The sequence below is a fragment of the Galeopterus variegatus genome, unplaced genomic scaffold, assembly GCF_000696425.1.
Source record: "Galeopterus variegatus unplaced genomic scaffold, G_variegatus-3.0.2 Scaffold2297, whole genome shotgun sequence".
Lineage (NCBI taxonomy): Eukaryota > Metazoa > Chordata > Mammalia > Dermoptera > Cynocephalidae > Galeopterus > Galeopterus variegatus.
The window spans coordinates 58,372-77,653 of record NW_007728408.1 but is presented as its reverse complement, the minus strand read 5'-3'; the positions used below and the strand labels follow the sequence as shown (position 1 = coordinate 77,653).

At 36.7% G+C, this 19,282-nt stretch overlaps 1 protein-coding gene across 1 annotated transcript in view; it reads right to left on the bottom strand.

The window, feature by feature from the left end:
• Positions 1-4,136: 4,136 nt before the first annotated feature.
• Positions 4,137-19,282, bottom strand: part of TMEM87B (transmembrane protein 87B) — a 62,433-nt gene continuing 47,287 nt past the window's right edge. The window contains exons 14-19 of the mRNA XM_008581214.1: positions 18,751-18,854; positions 16,859-16,932; positions 13,736-13,809; positions 11,829-11,881; positions 6,516-6,546; positions 4,137-5,099 (exon numbers count right to left, since the gene is read on the bottom strand). Of these exons, the coding sequence (XP_008579436.1) occupies positions 5,040-5,099; positions 6,516-6,546; positions 11,829-11,881; positions 13,736-13,809; positions 16,859-16,932; positions 18,751-18,854 (396 nt within the window). The 3' untranslated portion in view covers positions 4,137-5,039. The remainder of the gene's footprint in view (positions 5,100-6,515; positions 6,547-11,828; positions 11,882-13,735; positions 13,810-16,858; positions 16,933-18,750; positions 18,855-19,282) is intronic.

Here is a 19,282-nt window from a genome sequence, read left to right as displayed (position 1 = left end):
ATTTGCTGGGAGGGTGGACTTTGGCTAGTTGGTTAACCCCTCTGTTTTCGGCCCTATAAACATAAATCATATCTATATAATTTCCTATCTGTAAAGGGAAATGACAGTGCCTACCTCACTGGCCACTGTGAGAGAAAACTCATAACAAAGCCTGGCACTCTGCAAGAACTCCCAACATTCCCTAAGCTGTCACCACGGTTACAATAGCCCTTGTATTTCCTTTGGGACTACCCATATTGTCCCCCATCCTACACCCCAAGGCTTTGAGAATGTCCATGAAGAAAATTCTCCATGTTCCATCTACTTATGGCAGAATGGATTTTGTTAACTGAGACTTTCTAGACTTTCTGTTATCATATAGTCTAGTTAAGGCACTGTGATTTCTTACATGTTTATTTTTCAATGTTTACCTTAGAAAATTAGGAAAACATGGAAAGGCAGAAGAGAGGTTAAGTCTCCCATAGTCCATTACCCAATAATAATCTGGCAGAGGCATTAGTTGTCCACCCCAATTTACCCTCTCCTTCCACAGAACTAGAGTAGTAGGCAGACACGTGGCTACTGACATTTCCCAGGCTGACTGGCAGCTTGGTGTGGCCATGTGACTAAGCTTTCACCAGTGTGCCAGTGCACGATGCTCAGAAGAGATGGTCACCACTTGCAGGTCAAGCACCATCACCACCCCCCCAACCTCTCAGGCTGTCCTTTCCCTTTCTGCTGGTTGACTGCTAATGACAGGCCCCAAGGGATGGCAGGCCCATGAGGGTGGCCCTCCCCACCTTTACACCTACTCCAGATCTGTCACATGAGCAAGAAATAAACTTAAATTCAGAAGTCTTAACTTCTGAAAGGTTGGAATCAAGCTGTGCTCACAGCCCAGCTGAACGTCAACAACAGTAACCGTGAGTGCCATTTCCACTCAACCCTCTCTACTTTGTTTTTACATAGATAAGTGTTCACTTATAAAAAGTATTTTTATTATATATTCTTCATGATAATTAAATGGCTACAGTATTCCATAGACGGTTAAATCGTAATTCACTTCCTAAGTTGGTCTTTAATTTTATCTCTACTTTAATGCTGTAATAAGCATTTTTGTGCAGAAACCTTATTTTGTATTTTAAATCATTTTTAACACATCACCAGAATTGACATTATTCAAAGGCTATCCACACATTGTTGAACTGCTCTTCAAAAGATGGGACTAATTACATCACCATCACTAATGAGTGTGCACATTTCATCAGTCTTTATAGGCAAAGGGATTTTACAAATATAGTACATAAACTCAGGTTGATCTGATTTTTTTTAATTTCCCATCTTTTATTTTGCATTTCTTCATCACTACTGAGGTTGAGCACATTTCCATGTTTAATTAGCTGTACCTCCTCTTTTAAGAATTTTATGTCCTATATAGCACTAATAGATGTAATCAAGAATTAAACATCCAAAATTTCAGAAAGCACTTTATTTAAAAAAAAAAATTAAGGCACAAAAATACATCAATTTTTCAAACAAATATCCTTCAAATAGTTATGTCCTACATTCAAAGAAACTTCTTCCAAATTATAGGACAATTTAACCTTTTTAAATAGAAAAATAAAACTTCGTAAACCTCTAAACTCTCTCCAAATAAATTAATGTTTTCCTAGTTCTAAAGAAGTTTCCTAATGCAGTATTGAGCTCCTGTATTATAATCTACACTTTCTTAAAAATCTAGTTTTGTCACTTATATTGGATGTTTAGAACTTTAACAAATACATTAAACTTCTTTCTTATAAGGCCAGGTGTTTTGTATTGCTTATTGCATGCTATTGATCATACAAAGACACAAGTACCAGAATTAGTTATTTATAATCTCTCAAATTCAAACTAGTCTTATATAGCCTAATGCAACAGATTCAAACCTCATTTTAAAAAATACAAAAAATCAACCTTGTACGTACTTTTTTTTATATTTTCAGTCTTGATAATACAGTAGTGCAAACATAATGTACTGTAATATAGGGCAAAACATGGGTATTTTCAACAGGACATGAAAGATTTAATTATTTTCGTTACAGGAAAAGTATTGAAACATCGTATCTCTCCAGGCTTAAAATATTCACATATTCACCTATTTTTCCTTAATTTTGAAATAAACTACCATTTAAAGCAGATATTTAAATACTCATGTAACTCAAATCATAAAAATTCCCTTTTAAGCAAATTTCACACATCATATAAATCTAACATGAACTGTGTTACAAGAACACGTAAGCATTTTTACCTAGAAACACATAAAACTGAACCCTTATCCTCAGAATCCTTCATTAATAGAGACCCATCCTGACAGCATCCTAAAAATAAACTGATCTGAGCACCTCAAAGGCCCCGATGACCAGTTTCCAGAAACTCTGTGCAGAATCAGAGATGACAAGCCATGCAGTGGCCCTGCTGTAACTTCTCCCCAGTGTCCTTCATCTGAACTAAGCTGTGGCTCTAGGGAGCCCTCTCCTGTGTATATGAGAGGCTGAGACGGTCTTCTACAGGGATGCTCAATTCAGGTCATCAAACATCACAGATGATAGTTATCACTGAAAGTGACAGACATAGCATATGCCCTTCTAGATACAATATTTTTGATGAGGTTGTTAGGAAGGAATCCCGCTTTCTCTGCATAAAGAGAAAAGTTTGCATTTCAGCCTGTAGCTGAGCTACACAACTAACATCATTTATCCTTCCGGCTGTAGAAAGTGTTTTTGAGGTTATGTCAGAGGCAATTTCCCTTATTATCACACTTACCACCAACTCCCCACTCCCACACCACTGAATTTGCAGCTCCCTACTAGCTGCAAGCCCAATATTCTGCATTTCAAAATTTGACTGGAGCCATATGGTGAGCTGGGGGTCAATTGCCTCAAAACTTAGGGAGTGGGGTATTAGATTAAACTGTTAGAAACAAGAAGGCAGTGGTCACCTCCAGCTCTGAAACAACTGGGCTAAGGGCAGAGTTCACCAATACTAGAATAGACATAAATGGCTGGGAAACATGGTGGGAGGGAGGGAGCCCATTATTGCAGCAGAAATTGAAGTAAGGAATGGAATCCACAACTGTTACATGAGACATTCTTTTCCTAGCAAGGATGTCCCAAAGCAATGGCATCTTGAAAACCAGGCCTTACTCAGTAATGTTTGCCCACACTGTCCACTTTCCAAATGTTCACTATTGAAAACACATTTGCAAATATCTTTCAAGAGACTATCAGAAATAAATCTTCTTTACTAACTTCTCTAAAATGAATAAATAAGAAATAAATTCAGAAGGTAGGCTTTTTTTTTTTTTTCCTTTTTGTCTCTTTTTTTGTGACCGGCTACGGATCGCAACCCTCAGTGTCACGCCCGTACCGGACCGGGACCGGCAACGGGATCGCAACCCTCGGTGTTGCCCCCGCACCTCGCTCAGCCAGTGAGCGGGAACCGGTCTGTATGTGGGATCCGAACCCTTGGCGGGAGCGCCGCTGCACTTCCCAAGCAGCGCACTGTAGCAGTGTGCCACCGGGCCGGCCCCAGAAGGTAGGCTTTTGAAAGAAAAGAAAAAATTTCGTTTTGTGTCTTCACAGTACAAAAAATTAAAAAGGTAGGCTTTTGAAAGAAAAGAAAAAATTTCGTTTTGTGTCTTCACAGTACAAAAAATTAGACATTAATCGTACTGGTTAAATTAATTGTTTGTACTGGTTAAGATTTAATAATTTCTCAATCAAAATTCTTTGAAGTCATTCTCAATTCACAAGGTTAGAACTCCTTCAAAGAATGCACTGGCCGGACTGTGGCACTGGGAACACCAAGGTCAAGGGTTTAGAACCCCATACCGGCCAGTTGCCAAAAAGAAAAGACATGCAAGATTCTAACTTTAATTACCATAATTACTATTCTAAATGTCCATAGCCCTGTATCTTTGGTCATGAAAGCAGCAGTCACATTTTTGTCACACTACATTCAACTGCCTTTCAGGTTTAGAACATTCTACATTTTAAAAAACATAGTAAAACAAAAGATTTCAAATTATACATTACAAATATATAATGTAACAAAATAAGGAATAAAATGTGATTGAAAGTTAAGAAACTAACTACAACATTAGAAGTGATGGACCATGCAGTGAAATATATATTTTTATTATGAAATGGAATATGCCAAGATTATGTAAAAGACAGTTCTAGTTTCTGCGAGGTTCACCAGTAATGAGTCTCCCAGCTTGCCCTGTAGGAAGTACTCTGGGGAGCCATGTGGCCAGGTGTCTACCACCTGCCCCCAGCAGATTCAGCAGCAGCACATGTACACACAGCACGAGTGAGGGGACAATGGCAGAGCAAATCTTTGGAAGTGACCATCAAGACTTCCTTCTCTGTGCACTTGTGTTCCCCTGAGCTCAGAGAATACCTATTCCATCATTTGATGTGCATGGTGGTACTTACAAACAAGGGCTTTGTGCAGACAAAAAAAAAAAAAAAAAGGAAAAAATTAAACATGTAAACACATCCATGTTTCAACATTAACCAAGTTTTACTTAATATCAAATCACCTCAGTATGAAAGTCAAAAAAATTATTATTGCACCTAGTATATATAAACCCAAAAGATGGAGACACAGATATACTACACTTCAGCAGAATAATCTATCTCAAAGGTCAGTGGAAAAAACAGTAGGAGTGCTTATTTAAATTCTTTTTTTAAATCTGGAATTGTCATATTTTCCAGAGAAAAGAAAGTGAAGACAAGTCCACAAGCCTGCCACGTGTCACCAAAGAGGCATTTGTGCATGTATCTTCATAATACTTCTCTCAGATTATTTACAAATCTAGGCCATTCGATGGACAATAAACTGACATTCAAGAGTCTGCTCTAAAAGGATTACAAAACCCTCCCACCACCTAAATCCTTCGTTTCCAAGATAACACAATAAAAACTTATTTTGCCATATCAAAACAACACTCTCTTTCAGTCTTGATGAAGGACAGTCCTTCACCATTAACTCGGTTTCACTGATGTGGGTTCCAATCACATTATCTTTTCTGAAGAGAACATTTTTTCAGCCATTTCAGATCTGGTCATGATTTCCTGGGGAAAAATAAAAAAAGATCATGATGACATGTCAGAATGTTGATGCTGCTTCCAGAACCCTAACAAAATCTTCAAATACTTCCATAGTCACAATTCAATCTTTTCAATAGCCACAGTTCTGGGGAACTGTGTATATCCTGTAATACACAAGAAGTATCAGATACAGAAAACAAAAGCCATGTATAATCCACACTCTCTAATAACGCATAGTCAATTTTCTGCTGAGAAGTTCAGAAAACTTCAACTTCCTGCTAGCTAGAAAATATGTCAAGTTCAGAATCTCCAGCGAGAGGCAGAAATGGAGCTAAATGGATTTCTTAGCATAGCTCATCTAGAGATTTGTCTCACTTCACTGGATTAATGTATATTTGAAATTATAAATGAACTATTTACCAAATGAGTACTTTAAATGCCTTTACGAGTAATTCTACAGTACATATTTCTGTAGAGTTATAAACGTTGAAGTTTAACTGTTTTGTAGCAAGGCCTTCTCAAACTTTCCCATCCTGCTATGCGCAAATCAACTTGAAGTTTAACTGTTTTGTAGCAAGGCCTTCTCAAACTTTCCCATCCTGCTATGCGCAAATCAACTTGAAGTTTAACTGTTTTGTAGCAAGGCCTTCTCAAACTTTCCCATCCTGCTATGCGCAAATCAACGCACTGATGCCAAAATCATTTCCTTATCTTTCAGTGAGTGCGACTGAGCTCCTCCCATCTTCCATAGCCCCCATGTAAATGCTTACTTAGCCACCACTAACTTCCCTGCACTGATGCCAAAATCATTTCCTTATCTTTCAGTGAGTGTGGCTTGAGCTCCTCCCATCTTCCATAGCCCCCATGTAAATGCTTACTTAGCCACCACTAACTTCCCTCTGTCCTTCCTTTGTACGAGCTAACGTTCCATGCAGACACTATTTTACTCTTATACTTCAGACTTCTTCCTGCCTTGGGCCACCATTCAATGTCCAGCGAATGCACAACTAATTTTCCCCCCAAAACTTCCCTAAATCTACATCCTCTATTTTAATGTCCTACTTAGTAAATAAGATAGAAATTTTATTTAGTACTCCAGCAAAATATCTACAAGTATCAGAGATTAATTTAGATAAACTGCAATCTTAAAATCTTCTAAACTCTTATCTATATACAAGATCTTCAAAAATCATAGAATCAAAATCTCATAAAACAGTCCATCCCTTCTTTCACACCAATAAGCGCTTATCTTGCTCCTCTTTGAAGGGAGGACTTCACCCACGAATTCTTTAAACTTTATCTACAAATCAGTTCATAGTGTCTTTCCATTTGCTCAATTTGTAATCATTTTAAAAAGTAACTTTCAGAATTTCTTCCTGAAATACATTTCTACTTTGTGAAAATATCAGCTTCCAGAAAATAAGCAAAAATATATTTTACCTCATCTGAATCCACTAACACTGGAAGAGCTCTGAAATAAAAGGAAAAAAAAGTGACAATGTTATTAAAAGTAAGGCCAGTGTATCCATGAAAGCCAAATGCAGCTGTACACCATGGCCCACAACATCTCACTCCTAGACAAACAGCTCAGAGAAGGGAATGCCTAGGCTCACCAGTAGACATGGAGAATTTTCACAGCATCACTGTTCTCAACAGCCCTCCACTGAAAATAACCCAACTGGGTAAACTGTGGTATATTCATAAATGGAATACTATACAGCAAAGAAAATGGATGATCTACTGAAGGATAAAATTTTAAAAACTGACACAAGAAATCAACAGCTATCGATGTCAGCACAACAGGATCTCTGGGAAAGTGGGCTCTAATAACCCAACTGGGTAAACTGTGGTATATTCATAAATGGAATACTATACAGCAAAGAAAATGGATGATCTACTGAAGGATAAAAGTTTAAAAGCTGACACAAGAAATCAACAGCTATCGATGTCAGCACAACAGGATCTCTGGGAAAGTGGGCTCCTGATTTGGGAGGGAAATAGGGTTTTTAGGGAACTATGCAATATTTTATTTTTTTTTATCTAGGTGCTGATTACACAAATGTGCTTATTTTAAAATTTACTGAGCTATATGCTTAGGATTTGTGCACTTCCCAGAATGTGTATTGCTTGAAAAAGTGTTCAGTTAAAAGTTAACTGAAATATTTAATTATAATTTCAAAATGGAAACAACAAAAACAAAGCAAGATGAGCAATCCTCGAGCCTAATATGTTGGAGGACTATCAATGACTAAAAACATATACGTGAATAATTCCAAACACAACTGACATCCAACCACATATTTATTTTTGAATCCCTATATTTTACTTTGACTAGTTGGACAAGTATCTAAATGGTGATCTACCATCTAATTAGCAAACCCACATGTCATGTGCTTTTGTGAGTACTTAAGAGGGATGAGTAAACACGTTATGAAAAGTGATATTTATAGAATCAAACATTTGTTTAACTACTGTGTCACCATTACCACTGCCTCGATGTCTATCAGTGACGAGTACAAGAGAGAGTTATACAACATAACCACTGCTCAGGAAAGATAACATGGACAAAAAGAAAAGACAAATGTATAAAAATGTTCACTAAGTTTATTCTAGCCTCAATGTGCGATAGAGCTTTGAAGGGGAGAGCCTGACGGAAAAGTCTATGTGCCAAAGTTACATGAAAATTCTATCAGTGCACAACTCCAGAGGATGCTACTTACATTACAGCACATGGTGAAGGCAGAAGAAAGAAAACTGGGAGACTAACCAGATGTGAGAAAGGAGCCAAGGCAGATTGTTTGGAACAATACAATTAAGGAAAATCCAGGGGAGAAGCCTGTGTTAGGGGAAAGATGAACCTTAGAGGCTCAGGAGACAGTCTGTTGGGTGCTTAGCACCTTGTTTAGAGATACACACTAGCATACCAACAACGGTTCCTTCCATGAGGTTGATGACTACTTAAATCTTATTAAGACCTATTCAGTGCCTTAAAGAGGGAGGTGAGCTATGCTAACCTGAGCTTTATGGCTTATCAGAGATGAGGAAAATTCCATGGATGTATTAAAAAGGTTTTTCTCCATGAATGAAGTCTAAATACTAAAGTTGCTATGTAAATTATACATTAATTTTGGATAGCATTGTGCTAAATTTCTCATGTTAAAGTTTTCAGAAGTGAACACGTAACGGTTCCTTAGAACCTAAAATTTTAGAAATTATTTTGTATTATATTTTTCTATATTCCAAAGGAATTTTTGTAACCAAGATGTTTCTATTGACAGAAGGAAAGAGTACAGGATGATGGCTTTTTCCCACATAAGAGAACTACCCAGAAGCCTCATTGTGTTCCATGAAGAAGTGGCAGCACCTAGTGGGTGAATCTGTTTAGATCATTCTCTTCTAAAATACTTAGCTATGAGTTTCCAAATACGGAAAATAATGGTGGTCACCCAATCCGAATCTCTCCACACACTCTTACTCAAAACCATAAAATCACTAAGGATTGCAAACAAAACCACACACAACCCATGTCTTCAGCATTACCAGAAAACCACGACAAACTAGAAATTACATGTAAGTACAGAAATAAATACCAAATTCCAACAGATTTCCTATTGTCTCTGCAAGCTCATGGGTACAGAGTGGGGAAAAGAAGCTTGAGAGATTGTATAAAAAATAGTAAAGGGACTCAGACGAGGTACAGACAAAATCAACCCCTGTAAAAAAAAAAGTCCAACACTAAGTACTAAATACCACATACTGAATAAATGCCTGTGACTTGGCAGTTCACAGGACCTGCTACAGATAAGGGTCTTAAATGAGCAGAACCAAAAGTAGCAGCCCGAACAATCACTGTTCCCAGGGGAGAATCTTATACATAGAGTAGTATTCCTTGGAGATGTGATAGTGCAGTGAATAAAAAGAAGGAAGTAAAAAGGGAAAATTAAGAATCCTGAAGAAATAAAAAAAACAAACAAGACAACACCACCTTCTCCCCCTCCACACTCCTCCATCCAATGAACATCATCCATAAAAGAAACTACAATTCATGCAAACTGATGGAAGAAAGCACTCAAGCTAGGAACCCTCATCACAAAATGCCTAGAAATGGAAAAAATAAGTAAAATCAATTCCATATAATGGGGCAGGAAAAAACAAAAGAAAATGAAAATCAAAACATTTTACAATAGAAGATAGCTACAGCTGTAACACAATATTCCATATTAAATAAAATAATGTAGAAAAAAAAACTCAAAAACTCAAGAAAATAATTAAAGAAAAAGACAAAAATCCTGGTAATTAAGAAAAAAAATTACAAGGTACTTAACCTAAGGGAGAATAAAAGAAAGAAGTAAAAAGGATGATTGATAAAATGACTGAAATAAAAGACAGGAGGTAAAAAGTACAGAGGTCAGATGACTCCTTCCACAAAAACATTTATAAAACCTGGACAGAAATAAGTAGCTGAAACCAACTGAAAATGACCAAGTCATATGGATCTGGGCAGCTCAAAAAATCCCAAAAATATACAAAAAGAAAACCAAACCTAGACACTTAATAGACACACTGCAGAAAACCAAATATAATTTATATATATATAAAATCTAAAAAGCAGCAAAAGATAAAAGACACATTAAACACACAAGAACAAAAATACAATTAATGACTAATTTCTCCTCAAAAACAACAGAAGCCAGAATATATTGGAAGGATATACTGGAGGTGCACAACCAAAAGTCAAGCAAGATTTCTATATCCAGCAAAACTATTCCTTAGCAAGGAAGGCAAAATAAATACATTTTCACATAAATAAAATTGACAGAGTTTGTTGCTAGCAGACCTATGCTACAAGAAATACTAAAGAAATACCTATAGGAGGAAGGTCTTAGCTTAGATATACAGGGAGGAAAGAAGTAGTAGTAAATACTATTTGCTATGGGTAAACTTAAAAGAATATATACACACATACTTTCCTTTTCTGACTACTAGAAGAAAAATTATAATTGTTAGCTTCGTAATGTATAGACAGCTCTCACTTTGCTCGGATCTGAAATGCATGAATTTCAGTTACCACAGTTTAGCTAAATGACACCAGTCCCCCAACAAGACAGTTCAAATTCCAGTTACTCAAAAACACAAAGAGATCTCAGTTCACAGCCACTAAGAGGGCTAAAATCAAAAAGGCAGATAATAACAAGTGTTGACAACGATGTGGAGAAATCGGAACCCTCACTGCTGAGAGGACTATAAAATAATGCAGCTGCTATGGAAAAGAGCTTGACATTTCCTCAAAATGCTAAATAAACATAGTGTTACCATATGATCTGGCAATCCCACTTCTAGGTAAATAGCCCAGAGAAATGAAAATATATGTGTACACACACATGCCCCTATAATCATCACATTCATAGTGATGAAAACAAAAGATAAAGAGAAAATCTTGAAGGTAGACCAAAAAAAAAAAAAAAAAAAAAAAACCAACCATACAAAACCCACATTACATATGGAGGAACAAACTGAAGAACAAAAGCTACCTTCTTTCTGAAAATATGAAAGTCAGAAAACATTCAAGTGACTATCTCTGAAAGACTGAAAAAAAAAAAATGTCAACCAAGAGTTCTACACCCGGCAAAAGTATCTTTCAAAAGAGGTGAAACAAAGACTTCTTTAGACAAACACAAATCTGACAGTTATTACCAGCAAACCTGCACTGCAAGAAATGTAAAGGAAATTCTTCAGGTAATAGGAATAGCATACTAGACAGAAACCATCTAAAAGGAACCAGATGGGGGCAGGGAAAGAAAAGAATATGTGAAAATGTTATAACAAGGAGGTGGCTATTCTGACTCTAAAAAGAGTGGAAACAGCTATCTGGAATTCTTGTATAGAACAGGACAGAGATAAAGATGAACCTGAATAGCTCAAAGTTCCCAAAGAAGATTCCTATACACTCTGTTTTTCCTATGTCATGTTTTTCCTCCAAAAGCTTCTTCACAATACATAGTATTGTGATTATGTTTTTAAAAAAATGTTTTCCATATGTTTGAGGTTTTCCGTAACAGGGAATTAAAACAAAGTAAAATGATCCTGATCTTGGTAACTGCAGATCAGAAAAAGTTAGAGTTGTTGATAGAGTTTAGATACGTAGTCCCCTCCAAAGCTCATACTGAAATCTGATCCTCAACTTGGCAATGTTGGGAGTGGTCTGGGTCATGGGGGGCAGGATCCCTCATGAATAAATAACACCCTTTGGGGAGGAGGGTAGTGAGTTTTCACTCTATTAGTTCCTGTGAGAGCTGGTTGTTTAAAGGACACTGGCACCTCCCACCCTCTGTCTCTCCTGCTTCTTGCCATGTGATCTTGCACCCACCGCTTTCCTCCATGAGTAGAAACAGCCTGAGGCCCATGCTGGATGCAGCAGTCCCAGAATCGTGAGCTAAATAAACCTCTTTTTGTTATAAATTACCCAGTCTCAGCTGTTTTGCTATAGCAACACAAAAATGGACTAATACAGGTGGTTATAGGCCACTGGTGTTAAAACAGTTGTACAGAGAAACAGAAAGGCAAAGGAGAGCTAGCCAGGTCTTCATTTTCTTTGCAGTTCCATAAGAACTAAACTAGTCATTCAGTAGGGATAGAGTCTACAAAAACGCATGGAGGTGTGAGGTTTGAAAAACACAAGACAAAGCCAAAGAATGACAACTACCCCTTTACAGCTTAAATTTTAGACTCAAACTTTTAACAGAGAATATTTACACATCTGTGAATGAAGAGGGAATATTTTCTTCAACCCACTTCAAATCTTCATCCTGTAGAAATAAATATTTATATTCAGCATTTGCTTAATAGCACCTGAAAACAGTTTTTTAAAACAGAATGCATGCAAAATTTTAAGTATTTAAATTCAAATGCCTAACATTTCTTTTAGATTCTACATATGTCCTAAGAAGTTGGCATTTATGCCATGCCGAAATGATGCCAGTGTCCTTAAACAGGCAAACAAAAATTGGATTTCAGCTTTGTGCACTTATTCTTAGTTTTAGCTAGATGCATAGGTGTTATTTTTGTCCTGAGAAACTACAGTTAAAAACTAAGAGTTGATATATAAGATAGAAAATAGCAAGAATATTGAGTTGTATTGTTTGCTCCCCCACACTCACTATGCCTCCTAATTTGTTCAAGTCTTTATATCACAAGTTTATAATTTTTTAAGAGAAAAAGATGATGATACAAATATTCTAACTTTAGAAAAGTCTACTTATTTGTATCACTCATATTTGTGCACAACTCTCTACAGAAGACAAGAAAAGGAAAGCTGGTCAGCTGGGGCGTATAGAAAAAAATGCATATATCTATTTTTTTAAACAGAAACTTGCTTATAAGTTATTTCACTGAAAGTAGGAAAAATAAAATGCATAGTGAATATTTTGGATTACAGTGTAAAATAAATCAAAATTTTTCTTTGTTGTCTACCTGACTATACAGAATGGTCTGGTTCTAGTATTAGTTACAATTTGCTTACCTAGAGAGAGACAAAACAACTAAGTCAGTAATAATAGAATCCTCAATTCTCTGAGTGGATCTCAAGTAGAAATAAGTCAATGAGAAGTAAAGCCCCCAACTTCTAATCAAGAGCTGACTACACTTAATTTATTAGAGAAATGAAAAAATATTCCCCTGATATGTCTGCATATTCTGAGCTTTGAAATAAACTGATATATCCATTATATAAGAGGAAAATACCTAACAAATGTAATAGCTCTAACACCAGACAATTAAAACTGTTTTAATTTTTTAAAAGTTTAGTTAAATTACCATAAAACTACTCAAAGAACACATTTTAAAGAAACACATTACCAGAAATAAAAATTAGAGAATTTGCCAAATCCAACAAATAAAAATGTTTTCATATATCATCTGTCCTGTCAGAACATGTATGCATACATACATTTTTATATAGAATTAATCATAGCAGATGTAATTGTAAGAAGCAAAGTATAGAACTGTATGATAGGCATTTCCATTTTGCTTCATTATCTTCACAATTATTTTCATGCATAAATAATATGCATAAAATATTCTAAAATTCATCTCTGCCCAATATTATACTATTTTATTCAAGTTTCCATGGTTCAAAATAAATTTTGTTAATTTTGGTAACTGCACAGGTAAGACATAAAGTCCTTTTCCCAACAGATAACAAAGGTTATTTAAAATGGCTTCAAAAATCACTTTAATTCAGATCCCCATTCTGGCCAGCCTCCCCTTACCCCCCACCAAAAATAATAATCACTTTAATATGCTGAAAGGTTAACACAAGCTTTTAGTATAACAAAGCTTTTCAATCTTTAATGTGCACAGGCATTATCTATGGAATGTTTTAATAAAGCAGATTCAGATTCAGTAATGTCTGGGGTAAGCCTGAGATTCTGCATTTCTGACAAGTTCCCAGACAATGTTCATGCTGATGGTCCAAGAACAGAAGCTGAGAAGTAAGTATCTACAACAAAGATATTACTGTTATGGGACTTAACTAGTATAACTGCTTGGTATAACAAGAAACCTTAGGAAATACTGTCCTCCTGACAGTCAATGAATAGATACTTATATAGATTTCGAAAATATTAAAGACAGAAATTCTATTGAATACATATTATACTCACAAAATTATCAGAAGTAGCAGGTTTAGCTGTTCCATTGGAAACCGTTTTTGAGACTCTTAATTTTATTCCTTCAGCTACAATGAGAAACACAGAGATATATAAAATTATAAAATATTTTCCTTTAGAGCCTCACATTTAATAACTCAATAAGGAAAAAATCTCTTTTTTTGTAAAGGAGAGTTAATAGTGAAAACTTCAGAAATGTAGGGAAGAGGTATGGAAAAAGTTAATAGATTTTGACAATTGTTTGTCAGAACAAACAGGTTTTCAAGTTGCTAGTTTGAATCCTAGTTTTTTTTTTTTTTTTTTTTCCCTTTTTGTCTTTTTTACTGACTGGTAACGGGATCGCAACCCTCAGTGTCGCGCCCGTACCGGGGACCGGCAACGGGATCGCAACCCTTGGTGTTGCGCCCGCACCGCACTCAGCCAGTGAGCGGGAACCGGTCTCCACATGGGATCTGAACCCTCGGTGGGAGCGCCGCCACACTCCCAAGCGGCGCACTTCTCCAGTGCGCCACCGGGCCGGCCCTGAATCCTAGTTTTAAAGGAGTTTAAACAAACACACATACATACGTATTTCCTTAGTTTCAATACATTTTAAAGTTTAGGATTTAAAAACCTATAGGATTGATAGTATCATGCTGCACTCAAGGATAAAACACATCTTTGGGTATGCTTTTATATCCCTGATGTTTAAATTGTTGGAATTTTTTTTTTTTTTTGCCGTTTTCGTGACCGGTAAGGGGATCGCAACCCCCGGCGTGGTGTCGCCCACACCACGCTCAGCCAGTGAGCGCACCGGCCATCTCTATATAGGATCCGAACCTGCAGCGGGAGCGCCACTGCGCTCCCAGCGCCACGCTCTCCCGAGTGAGCCACGGGCTCGGCCCTGGAATGTGTTTATAGTACAAATAAGAGAGGGAAGAAAAAGATTTTCTTCATACTTGACCAAGGCTCTTCTTTATGTGGGCAATCTCCGTGGAGTAGAGGTTAAGAACTTAGATCCTGGAACTAGACTGCCTCACTTGGAATTCTGGCTCTATTGATATAATCATAAGCAAAGCAATGAACTTTCTGTGACTCAGTGTTTCTAACTATAAAATGGGGATAATAACAGTGTCTACCTCATAGAATTCTGGTGAGCACCAAACACATTAGTGCATATAAAGGGCCTGACATATGACCTGTGCCTAGTAAGTAATGATTCTGTTACTACAATAATTTGCAAACATTGCTTCTCCATAAACTAGGGCAATAGGTACATTATGATGAGATAAACAGCATAAGCTGATATAATGAACCAAAACGAGCTTCCTCAATCTAAAAGTATTTCTATGGGGAATATGAAATCCAAACATCTCTCTTAGAGGGGCAACATACTGATACTTTAAAAAATAGAAGTATACTTATACATAATAAAATATCCAGATAGTAAGTGTATAGCCTGAAGAGATTTGACGAACATACACTTATGTAACTACCATCTCAATCGAGACATTTAACATTTGCATCACCACAGAAGGTTCTTCAAGTTTCTTTCCAGTCAATCTCCACCATACCAGAAGCAACCACTGTTCTGATTCAGACAATCACAGCTTGTTTTGTCTGTTCTAGAACTTCATATAGAACCATAATCTATGGACTTTATATTCTTTTGGATTTGGCTACTTCTATGCAACATAAAAATTTTGAGATTTATTCATGTCATAGTTGTTTTTTAAAACCAACAAATTGATAACTTATTACTGAACTGTATTCCGCTGTATGGATAAATGACAATTTTTTATCAATTCACTAAAATTTTATTAAGGTGGGTTTGTAGCTTAGCTTTAGTTCTAGGGTGAATCCCAGTGGTCCTAGAATATGGTCTTCCCTTCTAAGGAGTGGCCCTTCTGGGGTTTCAATGGAAAGCCCAAACCCTTTTAACTTGCTGAGACTTGAACTCCAAACTTGGCAGTGGGCAGCTGCTGAAATCTCTGTTCTGCTTTTTAGCCTAATGGTTATTGTTTCCCCCCTGGCACTCTTGGAGTCTCACTTTGCATATGCCCAGCTAAGGCATCAGTTAAGATTTAAGAGACTTTATAGATTCTGGAGTTTCCCCCTTTGTGGCTCTCTCCTTTCTGGATTTCTCCCCTTGATTTCCAGGCATTCTTACAGCCCCAAACCCCACCCTCCTTTTCCTTACATCAGTAAGACTGCACCTGTCTCCTGAGCTCCAGCCACTGCACTGTCACACCGGCTGAGAATGCACTCAGGACAAAAGCTCTGTCAATGTGGAACTTATGAAGAGTAAGGTTCCCTTCTTTCAACAAATACCTTCCAGTCTCTGTCTGCTTTTCTCTTGCTCCCCAGTGCCTTCACACATTTTTGTTTCTCCCCCAACATTCTGTCCAGAGTCTGTACTAAATACCAGCAGGAAGGTCATTCCCATACAGTTCACCTCATCATTACTGGAAGCCAGAACCTTAACACACTGAATATTAATATCTTAACTGTGAATAAGACCTTTAAAAGGAGAGTCAGAAAAACATGAAAGAATTAGTTGTAGGTGACAGTAAGATGAAAAGAGGTAAAAGGAAGTGGGGACACTGAAGACATCTGAGTTACTCATAATGTTGCCTTAATAAGTGATTAATTAGATTATGGTAAAATTAATAAAATGATAAAATGATATGTAGAAATTAATACAAAGAATTAAAATAGCACTAAAACTATAATCAGAAATGCTTTGGGCATGACCAGGAAATTACAGATATGCATACTTTTAAAAGAGCAAGAGGCAACTCGAAGGAACTTAAGATCATTAAGGAGATGAACCATAATCAGGTGCTAAGCACAATATATACCAACCTGTTCTTGTGAAAAACAGTGTACCTACTTCAGTACTTTAATAGCAAATGAGTAACAAAAGCTCAAACTACGTCAACAGTCTTAAAAATTTCATCACTGACTTTTCTTTTTGTTACTGTCCATCATAATAGAGGTTTCTGTAGATAAAGTTTTAAAAATATTTTATAGGAAAAATTTGAAACAACGTATGTGACCTTCCATCACAGGTAAAGGTACAAGATTTCTCTGTTACAACCTGAACAATGGTCATTAAAAAGATAACATACAACTCACTTAAATTTTCAGATGTTACCATGAATTCTTCAATTTCATCATCAGAATCATCTATTAAGGGCATGAAGGCATATCTATATCAAAAAGGAGTAGTTTTAATAGCATGTTTAAATCTGTTCAACTTTCAGTTTACATCTAAGAATCACTGTATACAAAACATAACCTACATCATAAAGGTTTCTTATAAATTAAAACAATGAAATTTTTTTACCCTCAAATTAGCTAAGATTATTGTGAAGACACTGTGAAACTAGAGTTCTCAAACCCTGTTGGAAAAAGCATAAATGGATAAAATCTTTTCGGAAAGCAATTTTGCAACAATTGCAACCTTGCAATATATAACATTCAAGAAAGGGAACTTTCTGCTGTTCTTTCTCCATGTCAGGTTTACCTCCCTGCCCACCACTTTCTAGCTTATCCCCTGTAGAGGATTGAATTTTGCCCCCCCAAAACTCACTGAAGCTTGAATTGTGTCCCCCAAGTTTTATGTATTAGAAACTTGGCCCCCACTGTGACTGTTAAGAGGGTGGGAAATCCTATTATGGTAATTGAAAGGTGGAGCCTTCAAGAGATGATTGGATTGTAGGATCATGCAGTAGTGAATGTATTAAAAATGGTGATCAGGTGTATGGTTCTGAGGGCTTTAAAAGAAAAGGAGAATCTATCTGTCTCTCTCTCTCTGCTCTCTCTGCTTCCACCATCTTGCAATGTGAGACCCCTGGGTCGCTGTTGCTACCACCAGATGGACTTTAGACTTCGCTGTTGCTACCACCAGATGGACTTTAGACTTCCCAGCCTCAGAAACTGTAAGCAATAAATTTTGTTTTCTTTATAAATCAAACAGTTCTGTGTATTTGTTATAAGCAACAGAAACGGACTAATACAACCCCTAATGAACATGAAGTTGCTAATCTGATTGGTGAAAATAAAGCCCACTGACTGAGCCACATTTACTATGTGATAAGATCACACACCCTCCTCTCAAAAATAGTGCTGATGAAGTGTGAATCCAGACAACTTTTTAGGAGGTCTTCTGGCAATTGATATCTATCAAAGTAAAGATGCATTTACCCTACATTACACAAATAAAAGTTTGCCAAGATAGATGTCCAACAGCACTCAGAAAGTATTGTTGATAACAGCAAAAATCTAGAAACAAAATGTCTAATAATTGGGGATTGCTTAAATAAATTGCTACATCCATATTATGGAAGGCCATAAACCCATTGAATACAAGGTGGCATATCTATACATGATGGTATGGAAAGATACATTTTAAACAGGAAGGTACAGAACAGGGTATTTATGTATGTATTATTATTATTTTATAATTTTTAAAATGGACAGAAAAACCCACATACTGGTATATGCTTTTCCATTTTTTCCTATTAACTTGATGAAGAGGGATGAGGCAAGAGAAGGTGGGGCTTCCCATCACACGGTGTAAAGTACAGCTTTGTGAACTTGGCATTCAAACCCTTTACCATTTTGGTCCCACCGCTTCTTTCCAGCTTTATCTCCCTCCACTATAAGTAGTACTAACCCAACTGCATGCCTCACTGACCCCCAAGGTCTACCACATCTCTACTACTCCAGAAAACGTATTTTTTCCCAGCTCAGTCTTTCGCTGTACTACTCCTCTTGCTCAGAGTATAACATAAATGCTGCCTTTTCACGGAGTCTGCCTCATCCCTCTTCCATCTTACCCTGGACTCGTTTATGCGCTTCTAATTTCACTGTCCTGCATTTGTTATGTTTGCCTCCCTACTTGACGGCATATTACTTAAAAGCAAGGATCACTTCCCACAGTGATATAAAACTATAAATGTGCTTTTGACACTATAGAAGGTGATCAACAAATGCTCGCCACCTTGAATTTTCCTGTTAGGTACCTCTGATTGTTTGCCGATGGTCTCCACAGAAACATTATTACAAGAAGGATAAGTGAAAAAAGGAAGCTCCAAAATGCTTCATCAACCCAGCGTTCCATCCAATCCTAAAATAAGGACAGTTCAAACATGAAAAGTTAATTTTCTGATATAGAGATTTCCCATTCAAATAGAATACAATGACAAGAACTAATGAAACCTTTCAACCAGTAAGTCTTCCCAAAAAAAAGCACATTTTTTTTTCAAGGAATCTATACTGTTTCTAAATATTTCTATAGGGCTGTGTAATGTTATAAATACTCATTTCTGTAAAATTTTAGGGTTAATGGAAAGATTTAGAAAATAAAAAATCGAAAACATATAGTTAGAATGGCAAGTGGAAAATACTTAGATGAGGGGAAGAGAAAAAGAAATTCTAGAAGGTTCAGCCCCTTCTCTCATTAAGTTGTTTCTAAGGCAGAAGTTCAGGATTTCCAGAGGGTTCTTTGCAATTGTTTATACAGAACTAGAAACCAGCTCCAAATCTCAAGAAATC